This window comes from Phaseolus vulgaris, chromosome 2 (assembly GCF_051622355.1).
Source record: "Phaseolus vulgaris cultivar YP4 chromosome 2, ASM5162235v1, whole genome shotgun sequence".
Lineage (NCBI taxonomy): Eukaryota > Viridiplantae > Streptophyta > Magnoliopsida > Fabales > Fabaceae > Phaseolus > Phaseolus vulgaris.
In genome coordinates, this window is record NC_143499.1 from 24673306 (window position 1) to 24692326 (window position 19021).

Consider the following 19021-nt stretch of genomic DNA (forward strand, 5'->3'; position numbering starts at 1 on the left):
CTCAAGGGACAACATATAACTGACCTCAAATCCACTCAAGGCGGAATAGGATTTATCTAGTGAACTGTTTCGTTCGACCTAGGCGTTCTCACTCGAGGGGGAGGTGTTCTCTGCGAACATACCTTTCCCGCTCCCGAGACCTCTAACGCAAGGGAACTAGTTCGAAACTGATCTCGTCTTCGCTCAAAGACGAGGAGGATTTAACTAGTGAACCATTTCGCTCAACCTTGGCATTCTCACTCGAGGGGGGAGGTGTTATCTACGAACCTACCTTTTCCTCTCTCGAGACCTCTAATGTAAGGTGAACAGTTCGTAATTGACCTCGTCTTCGCTCAAAGGCGAGGATGATTTAACTGCTGAACTATTTCGTTCAACCTTGGCGTTCTCACTTGATGGGGGAGGTGTTCTCTACGAACCTACCTTTCCTTCTCTCGAGACCTCTAACGCAAGGTAAACAGTTCGTAACTGACCTCGTCTTCGCTCAAAGGCGAGGAAGATTTAACTGGTGAACTATTTCGTTCAACCTTGGCGTTCTCACTCGAGGGGGGAGGTGTTCTCTACAAACCTACCTTTTCCTCTCTCGAGACCTCTAACACAAGGTGAATAGTTCGTAATTGAATTGTACAAAAATTCGTGAATATACTTCATTCGAAATTTATTGGGCGACCTCGTTAAAAAAATCCTTATAAGGGAAAAAGAGCGTCCCCTAAGAACAATGTACAATGTTACTGTTCAACTGAAATAAAACTTGAGGTTGGTCGCATTCCATGTACGAGGAACCGCACCTCCCTCTAGTGTCTCAAGCCTGTATGCTCCATTCCCAAGGGCCTCTATCACTCTGAAAGGACCAATCCACTTGGGGGATAGCTTGTTCTCTAGCTAATATGGGTGGGCCTTCCGCATCACCAGGTCGACGACCTGGAATTGGTGAGGCTTCAGCTTCGAGCTATACTTGTACTCCACCCTTCTTTTCAATGCTTCAGCTTTAATTCTTGCTTCCTCCCTGACCTCGTCCAGTAGGTACAGGTTCACCTTCCTTTTTTCGTTGGACTCTTCAGTCACGAAGTTCTGGAAGCATGGGGAGCTCTCTTGGATCTCCATTGGAATCATCGCATTCGACCCATACACCAAGCTGAAGGGTGTCTCTCTGGTGGTGGACTAGGGAGTGGTGTGGTATGCCCACACAATTCTAGGAACCTCCTCTGCCTAGGTCCCTTTGGCCTTCTCAAGCCTTCTCTTCAGACCTTTGAGCAGGACTATGTTGGCAGACTCGACCTGCCCATTCGTCTGAGGGTGCTCGACTGACGCAAACACTTATTTTATTCCAACCTCTGAGCATAGCTTACCCAACTGTTGGCTTGCAAACTGTGTGCCGTTGTCAGACACCAAGCGCTTCGGTACCCCGAAACGACACACTATATTCTTTCACACGAAGTGCGTGATCTTGTGGGCCGTCATCTGCGCCATTGGCTCGACCTCGATCCACTTCATGAAGTACTCTATGGCGACCACGAGGTACTTCATCTGCCTTATCGCCAAAGGAAAGGGTCCCAGGATGTCGATCCCCTATGTTTGAAATGGCCAAGGGCTATAAATTGACCTGAGCTCCTCTGGCGGTGCCTTGTGCCAGTCAACGTGTTGTTGACACTTCTTGCACTGCTGTGCATACCTCGTGCAGTCTTCCCTTACGGTTGACCAATAATATCCCGCACGAATGACCTTTGATGCTAGAGATCGTCCACAAATGTGACTCCCACATATCCCTTTGTGGAGTTCCGCCATTATACATGCGCATTGGTCTCCGCTTACACATACCAAGATTGGGTGGATGAACCCGTGTCTGAACAACTCTCTATCAATGAGAGTATACTTGGCAGAATTTTTCTTGATTTTCCTGGCCTCTGCGGATTCCAATGGAAGTATCCCATCAGCCAGGTAGCGCTTATAGGGCGTCATCCAGGTTTCTCCTCCTTCGACTAGGCAAACCTGCATTGACTCCTTTCCCAGGATTGGATATATGCTTATCTTTGGGGTCTGCAGTGTCTCCTGGGTCAATGACTGATGACTCATCGCCCCTCCTCTTGTCGTGCTGACCTGGTGCGCCCCCACCCAGTTATCTGCGGTAAATGTTCGAGGTGTCTTCAGGGTTTCCTATATGACCGTCCTCTACTTGTCCCCCTTGCCTGAACTGGCGAGCTTATCCAACAAGTCATCTCGAGCATTTTGCTCTCTTGGGACATGCACCAACTCGAACACCGCGAGTGATCCCTTCAGAATCAGAATCTAGACATATCCTAGGTATGCGACCATTTGAGGGTCCTTGGCCTGGTAATCTCCAGTCACCTGACCCGTGACTAATAGGGACTCGCTATTTGGCAACAGACTCTATGCTCCCATCTCCTTCGCCAACATCATGCCAGCGATTAAGGCCTTGTACTTCGCCTGATTGTTGTTGGCCTTGAAGGCGAACCGTAGAGCCTGCTTAATCAAAAGCCCGTTTGGTCCCTCCAAGATGACACCTGCCCCATTGCCTTGTTGGAGGACCTGTTTACAGAGAGCACCCACCAAAAGTTGGCTTCCTCTTGGTGTGCATCTGTCGAGGAGAGCTTTACCACAAAATCTGCGTAAACTTGGCCTTTGATAAGACTTCAGGGCTCGTAATGGACATCGAACTCTGATAGTTCCACTGCCCATCGTACTATTCTTCCCGCTACATTTGGTTTTTGTAGAACCTTACGAATAGGCAGGTCTGTCATCACCACCACTGTAAAACTTTGGAAATAATGGCGAAGTCTCCTCGCTGAGAATACCACTGCTAAAGCCGCCTTTTTCAGGGCCTGGTATCTTATTTCGGGCCCTTGCAATACTTTGCTTACAAAGTATATGGGTTTCTGCACTTGATCCTGCTCTTGCACGAGGACCGAACTAATTGCCCGCTCCGTCACAGCGAAGTACAGGCGAAGTGGAGTACTTAACTGTGGCTTGCACAAGCACTTGGGGACTGGCCAAGTACTCTTTCAACTTGTGAAACGCCTCTTCGCATTCTCTGGTCCAGATGAACCTGTTGTTCCTCCTCAGACACTGGAAGTAAGGGTGACCCTTGTCTCCTCCAGTTGATACAAATCTGGACAGAGCGGTCATCCGCCCTGTTAACTGTTGCACCTCCTTCACTGAGATTTGGCTTCTCATCGCAAGGATTGCAGCACACTTCTCGGGGTTCGCCTCTATCCCACGCTCGGTGAGTAAGAAACCCAAGAATTTACCTACTTCCACCCCGAACACGCACGTCTTGGGGTTCAGATTCAGTCTATACTTAGCTATTATCGTAAATAGCTCTTCCAAGTCCACCACATGCTGATCTTTCACCTACGAGGTCACCACCATGTCATCCACTTAGGCTTGCACATTTCGCCATATCATGGGCGCAAGCACTTTGTCCATTAACCTCTGGTAGGTGGAGCCCACGTTCTTTAGCCCGAAGGGCATCACTGTTTTACAGTAGCAAGACAGCCCGATCATGAATTTTGTCTTGCACTCATCCTTGGGGTGCATGTTGATTTGGTTGTACCCGGAAAAAGCATCCAGGAAGCTGAGCATCTTGCAGCCCGAGGCACTGTCTACCAAAGCGTCTATGTTTGGTAGAGGATAGGAGTCTTTTGGGCATGCTTTTTTGAGGTCGGTGAAGTCGATACACATCCTCCACTTCCCGTTGGCCTTCTTCACCAAGACCACGTTGGCCAACCACTTAGGATACTGGATCTCCTTTATGTGGTCAGCGCCCAAAAGCTTCTTCGTCTCTTCTTTTATGACCTGCCGCTTCTCTTCGTTGAACTTCCTTCTTCTTTGGCGGATGGGCCTGACCTTGGGGTCCATGATGAGGTGGTGGCACAGGAAGTCTGGGTCTATGCCTAGCATGTCCGAGACAGACTATGTGAAGGCATCCAGATGCCGTGCTATGACCTCGGCGATCTGGTCCTCTGCTGCTTGGTCTAGCGACTTTCCAAGCTTGAACGTCTTACCTCTAATCTTGCTCTCCAAGACTTCCCCTGCTGGTTCGGGTCGTCTCTCCCGAGTGATCTCTGATGGGGCGACCCCTTCTTCAAATGGTGCCCTGGTGGTAACCATGAACACCCCTCTCTTCATCTTGAGTTTGTTCTCATAAAACCTCTTAGCCTCCTTTTGATCCGACTTGATGGTAATCACCTTTCCTCCCAAGTCGGGCAGCTTCATCTTCATGTGCCTCGTCGACGCCACCGCCCTCATCCTGTTCAACGTAGGTCTACCTCGAAGTATGTTATAAGCGAAGGAGACATTGACGACGAGGTACCTGATGTTCCCCGTACGAGATGTAACACCATCTGTGAAGGTGGTCCAGCTCCAAGTGCCCACGCACCTCCACATGGGCGCGTGGGAGCAACGCACGTGCACTTCTCGTTGACTTCTCCCTCTGCAGCAATGTGAGCCACCGCCCGACGCCTTATCTCGCCGAAAGTTTTGGGGCGGTTTCTGATGAGTGATTCGCTGAAAGGCCCTGGACGATGCCCTTTCTGAACGCGTGCACCATCATTGTTTCATCCTTGGTGTTTAACCTCCTCACCTATGCCCCAAAACAGTTGAGGAATTCCTTTAGGGACTCTCCCTGGTACTGTCTTACGTCAAAGAGATCATAAGAAATGGGTGGGGGAGTACTGCTCCCTGAACAACTTGGACAATTGCACGAACGACGTTATATGGCCATCAGGAGGCTGATGAACCAATCCATCGTCGTTCCCACCAGAGTGCTCATGAACAACTTGCATTACACCGCGTCAGAACCCGTAACCAACATCATCTGCGTATGGAAGGCCGTGAGGTGAGCCTCTGAGTCCTCTACACCCGTGAAGGTGGCTTTAGGCCCCACAAACGTGGCTGATATCACGACGTCCATGATCGTCTGCGAAAATGGCATTGGGAATTCCCTGGGTGGTGTCGTGGCTTCTTGATCCTCCATATCATGTTCCCCCCCTTGATTCTGCCGGTTGACTCGATTCTCTTTGCGCACCTACTACGATCCCACACCCAAAAATCCCTGCTTTCGTTCGTACCCTTCTTCGATCAAGCACTTGAAATCACAAGGACAAAAGGGCGTCCTAGAGGCCGTTTGCACTCCGACGCTTAAGTTAGTGTAAGGCTAGGAAACACCGAAAGTAAGTTGTAAAAAGCTCTCTGTGTAATCTGTGTGAGTATTCGCGTAAATGATGCGTATCTTATTAGGTTTAACTCTACCCTTTATATACTCTAGGGTTTTCGCGGTTTCCGCTAATCACAATTACGGTTACTGAGGGTGTACCTTAGCGCCGCTATCACCCACTCTCAGGGCAATCTAGCGCGTAAGGTTCCCTTACTGAAGTGCACCTCTGACGGGATGATCACCTGGGTACCAACTTGTGCACCTAATCTCTGGGGCCATTCCTCCTGGGAGTGCCCTAGCTGTTCACGTGTCATGCATGCAGTTTCACCCCCGGAAAGTGACCCTCACAAGTCGTATCTTTTCCAGTGGCTCTTTGCTTGTGTTACGCTTGAACGCGTCATCCACACCACATGCATGGACCCCTCGTGATCTAGGCTTTTCTCCCCAACTGGCAACTGGTGTGTGGCCTGGGATCCACCTCTCGTGGCCCAGCTCTGCTGTTCGAGTCACTGATGTCCGACCTCTCTGCATTGTCGAGGACACATCAGCACATCCTCGTGATCGATGTCTGACCACTCTTCGGTACCTTAGCGCACGTGCCTTGCAAGACACTGACCCATGCCGTTTGTGGGACCCAGCTTACGTAGCCCCTAACTACTAGCGGTCAACGATACCCGAAGACTGGTCGGTACACAAAATTTGAATAAAAATAAAAACTAATTTTGTATTATAATACATAAATAAAAATATATTTAACTCGCTCATTATTTATTTGTTTGCATCCTACTTACTAGTCACACTTGGTATCATTGTAATCTCATTTGTCATGCTTCATATCTATGTGTAAGTTGAGATAAACTCATACAAGCGAATACCTAGTTAGAAATTCCAACGAAATACTGACACACTACAGATCTTTTAACTTCAAAACATCACTTCATATAAGTTATAATATCATTTTACTCTGAAAACTACAGAGTTTACAAGAGTGGGAAAAAGCCACACAAAGGGTTACAAATGATTAAAATTTATCTACTTTTAACTCAAACAGTTATAATTGGTTTTGTATTGGGCGTGTATCATGATCTATAATAAAATATATTTTTAGATAAATAATATAAAAGATATTACCTTGGATAAATATGTTGTATGGATCTTACGTAAAATGAGTGTATTCTATGTTTATATTATTATATTATTTAATTGCTTATGTGTTTTTTCATCTTATCTAATAAACCTAATATATATTGAATATGGCAATATATTTTGCATAGAGAGTCATTTTAGGAGAAATTGATCACAAGATAATCTGTGTTAACTTTTGTAGCATATTGTGTAGTTTGTGTGAATTCGATGAAAATATAAATTATTTGTTCTTCACTTGTAAGAGTAGATATTCTTTTAGAGAATATTATAGAAATGTGGATCCATTTGTGATTCGATAGATATATTTGTATGTAATGTATACATATAAAAATATGATAAATTGTACTTTATATTTTATGAGTGTGTTAAAATAAATTATCATAAGATCTGTACTATTATTATAGTTTTAAGGTCTTATTTTTGTATTTGTTCTCTATGTAATGACATACAATAATACATATTAGGTAAACAAGTAAATACATATCACGATTTCAGAGTTGTTTATGGGATTAGAACCCTACTAAAATCTTTGGGTTTTTTTAATGAAATATGTATACATGTTTTGCATTAAAGTTTATTTAGAGTAATATTACTTATTCTTTTCTTTTTTGGGGTGATAAAACCAAATATTAAATTGCTGGAATAATTATAAAATATATATATATATATATATATATAATAACTACAATATAGGTTGATATATATAATAAGACATGTAAAAAGGAAGATTTTAAATTTTGTATTAATATGTATACCAAACGGAGTAAGTGAATGATGATTCTAAATAAATCTCTCATCCTATTTTTTTTTTTAATTGTGTTAGAGTATTTTTTTTTATCGTTGGTCCTCTCGTATGAATTTCAACATGCATCCAATTTCTTATTGAAAACGAAAATAATGAAATAACGAAAATAACCCAATTTCTATAAAATAACGAAAATAATCTTAAATAAAAAAAGGGTGTGAATAAAAAATTATTTCCAAAATTCTTTTTCTGAAAATATTTTGGATTTGGATTTCAGAATACATTTTTTAGTTTTGAAATTTTTTATTCAAAATGCATTTTCAGATTTTTTTTTCACAATGTAATTTTCACTTTTGAATTTTATTTATTAAACTTCAAATTTTCAAATCGAGTATAAAAGATAATTTTGGAAATTTTGAAAAATGATAGTGGAGGTTAAAATTGATATGGTTGCCATTTGTAATTTTTCAATCCAATTTGGTTTGAGATTTTACGATTTTAATCATTTTAACTGAAAACTGTTTTCCCCTAAATTCTGAAGATTTTTTTTTTATCTTTAGTAAATAATTGTGACATTTATTCTCAATGTATGTTAGTAATGATAAGTGTAACTAAAATAATTAATGCTAAAATCTATTTTACATTTTTTTGCCATAAATCTTTATAATTGTTCTTAGATTTGTGTCAAATTTTATTTTAGATATCCAAAATTTAAAAGGAATTTTTTAGTTCTTTGAATTTATAATGGTTATTTTAGTCTCTCAAATTTAAAAATAGTTTTATTTTTCTAAATTTTTAATAAAATTTAGTCCTTAAATATAAACGTTTTCCTTTTAATCTTTCAATATAAAAATAATTTACTTAGATTTTCAAAATCTATGTTATCGAAAAGTTTGTTGACTTAATTAGCATATGATTTAATTTTAAAAATGCGATTTTATTAGCATAGGGTTTTTGAAGTTTTTTTTTTCTTTTATCTTATTTAGTTTTTTCTATTAAAATATAGTGATTTACACTATTCCATTTTCAGTTTACTAGATTTTGGTTCTTTAAAACCAGGAATTAACTTATATTAAAAATTATGGGTAATCTAAATTTTGGAAGCTTAAAATAGTATTAATCTTATTTCGAAAATTGTTAGAAAATATATTGTTCGTAAAGTAAGTTGAAACTTTTAACAACGAAAACTTTGTCAACTGTAATAAGTCATTTTCAATTGAAACACTAAAAATTCATATACAAATTTAACGGGATTAAAACATCACATTTAAATTATAGTTGCTAAAAAAAACAAATTTTAATTAGAGGACTATAACAAATATTTATAAATTTAAGAGACTAGAAAAATAATTTAAAAAGGGACTAAAACAATAACTTTTATATTTAAGGAGCTAAAGTAAACTTTGACATAAATTTAAGAACTTAAAAATATTTAATTTTTTTTATGGAAAATTAAGAACAGTTTGAAATTTATAATTAACGTGGGAGATGGAAGTAGCATTTTAAATTTAATTTATTAGACATCGGTTAAAAATGAAAAAAAAAAATACTTCAATATTTTTAGACAGATATCTTTTAGCGCGTGTTTGAAATTTAAATTTCACTAAAAAGACATTTGACTTTTAGCAATAGTTATTACAAAACCAGAAAAATACATAAACATTAATTTCTTCAATATATTTAAAATGATTATCTTTAATTGTGTCATTAAAGGCATCATAAATATTTTTATGAGAAATACCAGTTCTACGATATATTAAAAATGCAATAAATGATGGAGGAAAAAAAGGATAGGAATAAAAAATATATTTTATGAATTAATATTTACATTTTTGTGTTTGCATTACGTATATTCTCTTAGCTGGCACTGAGCACATACAAAGAACAAAAAAAAGATACGTTAAAGGAAGAAACTAAAACACACGTTAAAAGTACGTTCTCTGCGTTTCGCTTAAAGTGTTTAAGTGCGTTTAGAAAAATATTGAGTTTAAAAATGAGTAAAAATATTTTTTTACAAACATATATTTATATATGGATAACTTACAATTGATGATATAAAAAGGATATTTTTATCATTTTATTTAAAAAAATAATTAGAGTTGTATATTGGAACAAAGTTATCCATGTATATTTTTCATAATTCACAATCCATTATAATGATATAATAATATTTTAAATTAAAAAAATTAAATATAATTAAAATATCAATTTATTGAATTATGAGTTTATTAATATGTACGGTGTCAATTATCAACACCCATGAGTAATGTATAGTTTTTTTCTGTGATGTGTAAATTTGGGGCTCGCAATCTGAACAACCAAACACGGTGTTAGATTTTCATTGAAGTAAATTTCACAATCCACTTTCAGATCTGAAACAATAGATAGAGAGATTCATTTTAAGTAAATTTAGGGAGGATTATTAATTTTTTTTTGTCCTGAAAATATTTAAAAAAAATAAGAAAATAGAATAAATACTTACAGGAAAATATGGCGTGGAATACGGCGCCGTTTTCTTCATACAATTTTCGCCACCTAAAACATTGTCAACTTACGTAGTCTATATATACAAGAACCTTTTTCCAGTGTAAGAACCCTACCCACAACATAAAGCTATTAATATTGTGTGTTTGTTTTCTCCGTTGTTTTCGTAGTTTATTTAACATTGCTCTCATTTTCAGTTCCTTAACCATGCAGAACTCTGAGTCAGTGAAGATGGAGGCCACCACCACCATGACCACTGCTGCTACTCCAATTCAAGCTACAGAAGGGTCTCATGGAGACGGAGAAAAGGGAATTGTTTGTTCCTTACAAACAATGGAGCTTAAGGGTGGCGCTGATGACGTCACTGAAGCGGATTCACTGGATCCGGAACCCTTCGCTGTGGTTGGTCACAAGAGGAAGGCTTCATCAGAGATCGATCCTCATTGTGTCAACTCTCCTGATTCTGTTTCATCCCCAACTGTTGCACACCATGCTGAAATGGTGCCTCAAGGTATAAACAAAAACCAGTGTCATATATGAATTTATTGATCTAATATACCATTTTGTAATGAGTAGTTGGTTTTCTGATAAATGCTGATAATGTATACGCTCTAGAAGAACTGAACCTTTTGAATACTTGTTAATCTTTTTCTGAATTTTGTTAGAGGCTATTAAATTTTGTAGATCTCAATTGTTATTATTCATTGAGTCGGATCTATGTACTTGTGAGAAATGCTGGTAATACATTCCGAAGCACACCCTTTTGAATTGAATTTCGTTACAAACTAGTCAATTTTATAGATTTCGTTATTCAATGAGTGGCGTCTGTGTTAGATATAGAGAGGTGTTAAATTGTTAATTTAATTTGTTTAGGAAAATATTGGATGGGTATTTACATAGATGATTGTGTTTTGAGAAGGTGGAGAGAATGAGAAAGTGGAAGGTGACAACAACATGCCTCAGAGAGGGATTTTGTTAGACCTGAACCAAGGCCCAGAAGAAATAGATTCCTATCTTTATGATGATGTGTTCAAAGAAAAAGTGGAAACTGTTGCTAAGGTCAACATTGAAGTGAAGCCTGAAGGCAAGAAGGGCATCATGCTTCATGGAGCACATTCGGATTTTGACCTAAACCAAGAGGGAGTGGTTGACACAAACAGTGATCAGGAAAAAGATAAAGTGGAGAGTGGTGATAGTGATACGGAGAACCCTGAAGAAGACGAGGGCATACCTCATGGAGGGCTTTCGAAGATGGACACAAGCCAAGGAGAAGGAACAGTGAACTCTAGCACTGAAGTTGAAAAAGAAACACAACTGGAGATTGATTCTGTAGAAAGCAAAGAAGTTGTGCCCTATGTTGCAGAAAACGAGGAAGTTGTGCCTTCTGCAATAGAGAAAATTGAAGGGGAGCATTCTGCTGTTGTTGAGAACACAGAAGAGGCACTTTCTGAGAACAAACAAGTGGAGCCTCCTTCCTCCATGGATGAAATTGAAGTGGAGCTTAACTGCGAATTGAACAAAGAATGCGACTCTTTTTCTGATACTGAAGTGGAATCCAAGAGTTCTGCTGTGCCTGCTGAGACTCATGCTGCAGACAAGAATAATGAAGTGGAGGTTGAGGGTGATGCTGCTGAGGAAATGGAAGTTGAGCCTTATGATGTGGCTCCAGAGAAGAAGAATGAAGAAGTGGAAGCTGATGCTGCTGAGAAAGTTGAAGTTGTGCCTCACTCTGTGGATCCGGAGAAGAAGAAAAATAAAGAAATGGAGGTTGATGCTGCTGAGAAAGTGGGAGCTCAGGCTTGCACAGAGAAACATGAACATGAAGCGGGGTCTTCAACCACAGGAGAAAAGGAAGTGGAGACATCTTCTCCAGTGAAAGTAGGGTTATTGCGTGGCCCACTGGATTTTGATCTTGACCTGAATGAACTTCCTTCCATGGAGGAGGATTAGAAAATAGACCTGAGCAATCAACTATGGGTGAACTGATTCAGTTTTTTGTATTTTAGTTTTTAAAACTTTTTATTCGTAGAAGAGGTTCTAAAAGCTAGTTTAGAGACATAGAGAAACAATAATTCTAGATGGTGTTGTATTTTTAATTGAAAAAAAAAACAGTTCATTTTCAAAAGTGGTTTTGGTTTCCAAAGAAAGCACAATGAACCCTTGGGGTTTGTGTTTATTTCTTTTACAAGCAATAAGAAGTAGTATATATTGACTAGTTATTTACATAGATTGTTTTTGGGATATGATTTATACATATGTTCTTGTTTTGAGATGTTGAGGATGTTCTTGTCAAGCACAGTTATGGTTATTTTTAAATTAAAATATGTCTCAAAATTCATAAAATGGTTGTCTTTAGAAGTTATTTTAAAAACTAAATATAAAATGATAAAAATAGAGTGACTTTACCTTTTGTTTTTATCATGAACAAGTATATATATATATATATATATATATATATTATATGAAATACATGAGTTGTTTTAATCCATAGAACAGTTTGAACATCAAAACAATAATATAAACATCATTAACCCAGATAATTAATTAATCTAGAGATATTTTCATCGAATCAAGGATAAGATTGTGTGCAGTTTTACATTAGGTACAAACTGGACTCTTATTAATTGGTTATATATTGCTCTCAAATATTGAATTCTTGTACATTAGATATATTTCAGTCAACTAAATAAGAAAAATAATTATGTGTGCATGCTCTAAAAGTAAATGCTGTTTTTTTTTTTTTTAATAAAAGAGGGTTAAAGAGATTTTTTTTATGTAAATGGTGGCATGATTAATTCTTGGATAATTTATTGTGTGTGAATGGTATATCCATATATCGCTTTAGGCTTACAATTAAGGTGCCAAAAAGAATCCAAATATTGAATTTCACTCTGTTATCATACTGAACTAAATTATTTTAAGTGCATTTAAATGAATTAATTTCATATCAAAATTTGTTTTTTAGATTTTAAATTAATCTAATTTATTGAATATTTATATTTCTGGATTTTAAATAATTCAAAATCAGTATTTATCATAAGATATATTTAGTTAAGAACTTTTTTTTTTTGTTTTGACTCAAACATTTTATTTTTAATCTTGTAACCAAATTTTATCCACTAAATTTTAAAATTTAAATCATTGAGTCTGATTAATGTTATATCTATAGAAAGAATATATATATATATATATAAAGTTTTATTAATGGAAGTCAAATTAAAAAATTAAAACATAATAAAGAATCAAGACAAGGGGAACAAAGCAAGGGAACCTAATTGTTGATGAAGGATTAAGAGGAATCATAAGGCAAGCATTAACAAAAAAAATTGTCCTTTGCAAATGAAGGAGCGAGGTGTCAATCTCATAACATTTGTAAAGTCTCTCTCAGCCGTTTTTATATGAGGTGTCAATTATTTTTTTTTTATCAACAATAAATTAATAGAATAAATAAAGTCACATAAGGGTGTCTTAACCCTTTTATAAGACCACTCTACAGTTAAGCGAATAACATTAACACTATAGGACTTAAGCTGGAAAGCTGTCTACTTCTTTGAGCATCCTAAGTGCCAAAAAACCAGCCCCCACCTCTACTACTAGACAAATTCCATCCCCTCTTGCTTCTGCCTTCTTCATTCATGACATGGTTACTGCTGCAATCTTGCAAAGCACTAAGCTATCAGCTTGCAGCAGCCGCACACTGCCCAGGATGGCCACTTCCAGTTTAAGCCAACTCCCCCAACTCAAACAGCTACGTCAATAAACATTCTTTTTCACTTGTTTTTTTTACTGTTTAAGCCCAGGATTCAATTGTATTTTGTCTGCAACTCTTGGGTGTTTGTGTGGTAGACCCTGCATCTTGTTTTTCTTATGTAATAATCATCATAGACCAACTTTTCTGGTTGTACTGTTTTGGGTATTTTATATGTATGTTGTTGTATTGTATAAAGGTTGGAACACTCTGAAATGTTCCGTTTAATTTATTTTATTTTTTGTTGATAAAAAAAATTTTAATAGAAAGAATTAAAGTAGGTAGTAAAAAGGTGTTTATAAATGCTATACAATGATTGAAGCCAAAACACAAAACATTGTTATTATCAAAAACATTATTTGATGCTTTGAACTAGTAAACATAAAAGTAAGTGAAATATAAGGAGTGAGCTTACATACCTAAGAAATACAAAGAAATTCTTTAATACTTAATTAAAACACAATATATACCTTTTACTTACTTAGGTACCAGAGAAAATATAAGAAAATATAACTTTTGACAACTAGTCATGAGGAAACTAGAGAAAACTCTCAAAATAGAAAGGTAGGAAGCTATCATATGCTAGAAGACTATGTCTACTTAAATCAGTTATGACTCTCTTGCCACTGTATTATATCTCTTGTTTTCAAAATACCAATTAAGGTAGGAAGTGAAATAACGAGAATACAAAAAGAATTATTATGGGAATGGAGTAACGAAGGCAAAAACATAGTATGAGTGAAATGAGAAAGACTATGCAAAACAATAGAAGCAGGTGGCCTTAAGGTTGAAGACATAGATTAACATAACACAATGGAGGTTAGGGATGGAGAAATGAGGACTATGAAAGGAGTTTGACATAAAAAAACTCGTCCAGGGACAAAATTAACATGGCGGAGAGATTTGAATAAGGTGTGTGGAGAACATATGGAAGGGAGTTATAATTTGAAGAAAGCACAAGATGAAAATTGGGAGATGAGAAAGGTATCAAGTTCTTTGAGGATAAGTGGAGTGAGGATAAATCTTTCATATCCTAGATTGGATACAAAGATTCTTTCTCAAAACAGAAACATAAATAAACAGGAGAATGGAGAAATAAAAAATGGGAATGGAAACTAGAGTGGAGAATGAATTTGTTTGAATGAGAAAAAATTCAAGTACATTTAAGGAGAGGAAGAATAAATGTGTATGGTTGGACATAACACATCTTTATACAGTCAGATCAATTTTAAGAAAGTTACAAAATATCACTTTAGGGAAAACAATAAGGTGTACAATTGTTTTTTTGGAAGATTAAAGAATTTCCCTCAACACTATTATTAGCATGAAGAGTAATTATAAATAAAGTTTCAACAAAAGATAACCTAAATAAATAAAATATCCTATAAGGCACGACAACATGTAACATGTGTCAAGGGAACTGTAAGTCACATATTCTTCACATGTATGATGACTAACCAAGTATGAAATATGTGTAAAGCTTGGATAGAAGTGGATAATATTTTCATTGCTAAGCAATAGATCAGTTGCAAAATTTTAGCATGGTCACTTTAGACAAAGAGGGGAATAGGATATGAAGATGTGTATGGGTAGTCATTATATAAAATATATGAAATAAAAAATAACGTTATCTTTAAAAATGACCAAGTGCATGCAGAATTCATTGTTGCACAAGTTAAAGTCTATTGAATTGTTAACAATTTTTTTAAGGTAAAATTTTCATATATTCTGATTGGTACGTAGTTTAACCTAATAGAATCCATAAGCCATATATACAGAGAAAGGTTGGAGGATCTTGCATGGGCTAGTTATATGCAAAGATAAAAGTAAGTTTTATGATAACTAGGAAAATATTTGTAATTGTGGATGGAGAAACAGGTTTTGGTATACCCTAAAATATCCTTTTTATTTTAATTTATTCATTGCTCATAAAAAAACACACCTTGACGAAAAATATGTATACAATCATAGATCTGAACCCATGCTAGGATCGAGTTTCACGGTTTCCAAAAACAAAAATGTTTGTATAAAAAATAATAGTTTGACAATTTTAAAATTTATATATCAAATTTAAAATATTAAGAGTTGTAATATAGTTATATAAAAAATTTAAGATTTTCAATATATGATTGTAATTATTTCTGTGTAATACTGTTGCAAACTTTTTGAAACTGCTTTACTGACATTTTATGTCTTGGTTCATATTTTTAAAAATACTATTCTCTTTTCCTATAAAAACACATTTTATATATCTAATTATTTTTCTATTTTACCGAAATTGTCCGAGCAATTCTTCTGCGTGATCTCCAGCAAGCTAACTATTTTTGCTCATACATATTCTTGACGGTAAATAATTTTACTGTTGATAAGGAAAAATGAAAATTACTGTATGTTTAAAATAATTTGATGTATTCAAATATTTTCTTTAGAAAATGTTTAGATGATGTATAAAAAAGGTTAGCGCGTGTTAGATCAACTTTAATTTCGAACTTATGGGATACATTTTTTTTCAAAATTAAATTAACTATAGCATATATGTAAAATGCTGATAAAAAAATATTAATATGTAAAAAACCCATAGTAACTTATATAAAAGTAATATTTTAACTTATACATAAACTAATTTAAATTTTTAAAAAATTACATCACTTGAAAAAAAAATCAAACATACTAAAAATTAATATCTCATCTTAAGACAATAGAACAAGGACATTTTAGAATAAAATTTGTTCATTGGAAAAAAGTTTACAATTTCATATATCTTTTGTTGGAAAGCAATTTAAGATATAATGGAAGATATAACACTACTGATTGTTTTTATAATCTAAAGTTCAGGTTTTAAAACTTGTTAATCTTTCACTACAAGAATATTCATAATTAATATATATACTGAAAATAAATAAAATAAATAGTTTATATTTCAAATGACTTGATTGTGTTCTTCCAAAACTTACAATTCTAATATAATTATTTTGAGTTAAATATGTTATTTCTTCCATACAAAATTAGTTTATTTCTATTTAAAATTTTAAACAATCGACATATTTGTAATATAAAAATGATTTGTGTTCAAGAATCAAAATGTTACGAGTTAGGTGTGGAAAATTGTTTTTAATTATGGAATTCTAATGATATAGAATGGATAGTTAATGACTGTAGCAATAATGTAAGAGAGATTATTATGATGTGGAGAAGGAATTGTTTTAAATTATCTAGATCGTACAATGGGAGTAGTTTTTCTGTTATTGAAGGGGAATGAAAGATTGGTGGTGGGATACAAGTTACAATTGTGAATGTTTATTGCTCTGACTCGTTGACGGAAAAAAAACTATAGAGAAATAAGTGGGTTTAATAATTTTATTGAGAAATCAAACCTGTTGGATATTCTGATGATTGGTAGAAAATTTACCTGGTATAAACTTAACGGGTCTGTTAAAAGACACATGTATGATTGGGAGCCGAAATCATTTAGAAAGCGGCGATAGATTTTGTGATTTTGTACATGATAAATGGCTCAGTTATGAGGTGCAAGGCAAAGGGTTGTTTGTTCAAAAGGAAAAATTGAAAAGGTTAAAATCGGACTTAAAAATATGGAATATAGATATTTTTGGGAATGTAAACCTTTTAGAGGAAGCGTTACAAAAGAAAATTCAAGATTTGGATGCACATGATGATGAGGGTGCTTTAGATGCGGCAAGTAGGGAGGAGAGGAGAACCCTATTAGCGGAAAAAAATATGAATCTTTTTTAAACAAGAAGTTGTTTTCCATCAGAAAGCACGTCTCAAATGGCTAAAACAAGACGATCTTAACACAAAGTACTGCCATTCAGTTGTAAAGTGGAGAAGGGTGAGAAATAGCTTTAATGGAATCTTTGTTAATGGTCTCTAGTGCAAGGACAAGGAAGTGGTTAAGGATAAGGTTAGAGATTTTTTCAAGACCAGATTTGACAGAGTTGTTGGGCCTCATGTAAGGTTGGATAATGTACACTTTAACTCTATTTCTGAAGCTGATAACGATATGTTGGTAGAATCTTTTTCGGAAGAGGAAGTTAAGAATGCGGTTTTGAGTTGTCATAGCTCGAAAAGTCCTGGTCCGAATGGTTTTAACTTTGGTTTCATTAAATTTAGTTGGGATGTTATAAAGAAGGATATTATTTTGCCTGTGAATGATTTTTCTCACTATGGTAAGTAGCCCAGGGGGACAAATGCTTCTTTTATCTGCTTGGTTCCTAAGCCTGATAATCCACAACTACTTGGTGATTTCAGACTCATCTCTCTGGTTGGGTGCATGTACAAAAATTATTTCAAAGTTGTTGTCTTTAAGGTTGGAAAAAGTGACCAGTAAAGTCATAGACTCAAGGCAATCAACTTTTCTTGAAGGATGGGGTTAATGGATAGCATCCTTATAGCCAATGAGGTGGTAGAGGAAGTAAAAAGGAAGAAGAAAACTTGTATCTTTTTCAAGGTGGACTATGAGAAATCCTATGATTATGTGAAGTGGGAGTTTATCTATTATATGTTAGGTAGGTCGAGATTCTGTGCTAAGTGGATTTTTTGGATTAAATCTTGTATTGGAATCTATTTCGGTTTTTGTCCTTATTAATGAGAGTCTGACTAAGGAATTTTCTCCACTGAAGGGTTTAAGGCAAGGTGGCCCTTTTGCCTCGCTTTTGTTTCTTATAGCGGCCGAAGGCTTGGCTGGAGTCTCTAAGAAAGCTGACGAGATTGACTGTTTAGAAAGTTTAGAGATTGGGAGTAAAAAGGTTAGGGTTAATATGCTTCACTATGCAAATGATACATTTTTTTTTTCAAGCGAACACTAAAAGTGTGTTTATCATTAAGGTTATTTTAAGTTGTTTTGAGTTGGTATCTGGTTTAAAGGTGAACTTTTTGAAGAACAGTATTAGAGGAGTGGGGGTTGATCCGTTTACGATTCGGGGTTTTGCGGTTATCCTTAATTGTGATGTGAAGAAAACACCTTTCAAATACTTGGGAATGCCGGTAGGGGGTGCCATAAGAGGGAAACTTTTTGAGTTGGTGTGGTTGAAAGAATTAAATCTAGATTGGGGAGATGGAAAGGTAGAGTATTTCTATGGCTGGGAGGATTTGCTTGATCAAGTCAATTTTGTTGTATATCATGTTGTTTTTGTTGATCAAGAGTGATCAAGATCTTTGAAGAATCCAAATCAGAGGTGTTTGATGAAAGGCTGGAGTTGCTGTTGTGTGTGGATAGGATCTGGGTAGATTAAAGTGTAATTCACTCCCTTGTTGAATCTAAAACTGATGTGAATTAAAAACCTTTTGAAAATGGATGTTTTTCTAACCAAGTGAGGTGCTTTAGAATAGGATCTGGGGTAGATTATATTTGTAATCCACTCTTTGTTGAATCTAAAGCTTAAGTGTTTTCAAATCTTTTAAGTTTAAAGTGTTTTTCAAACTAAGTGAAAAACAACTTGTTGTTTTATCGAAACAACCGATTGTTTTATACTTAGGTGTTTTTGAAAAAGTTTGAAAACTGTTTTGGATGGTTGACTTGCTGTCAAACCCAAACAACCGATTGATTTGCTATTTCAACCGATTATTTGTTTGGAATCCTAACAGAAAAACAGTTTTGTTTGTTAAAAGAGCTTTAACTGATTTCATAACTGAATGCGCTCCTGCTTTAAATGCTTTGACCAAGATTTGAATACAATAAATAGTATGTTAATGTTTTATAACAAACAACAAG

At 35.8% G+C, this 19021-nt stretch overlaps 1 protein-coding gene across 1 annotated transcript; it reads left to right on the plus strand.

The window, feature by feature from the left end:
- Positions 1-9720: 9720 nt before the first annotated feature.
- LOC137809242 (uncharacterized) lies at positions 9721-11623 on the plus strand. The gene is made up of 2 exons (XM_090299408.1): positions 9721-10056; positions 10462-11623. The coding sequence occupies exons 1-2, from the start codon at positions 9753-9755 to the stop codon at positions 11493-11495; spliced, it is 1338 nt and encodes a 445-aa protein (XP_090155534.1). The 5' UTR covers positions 9721-9752; the 3' UTR covers positions 11496-11623.
- Positions 11624-19021: the final 7398 nt, after the last annotated feature.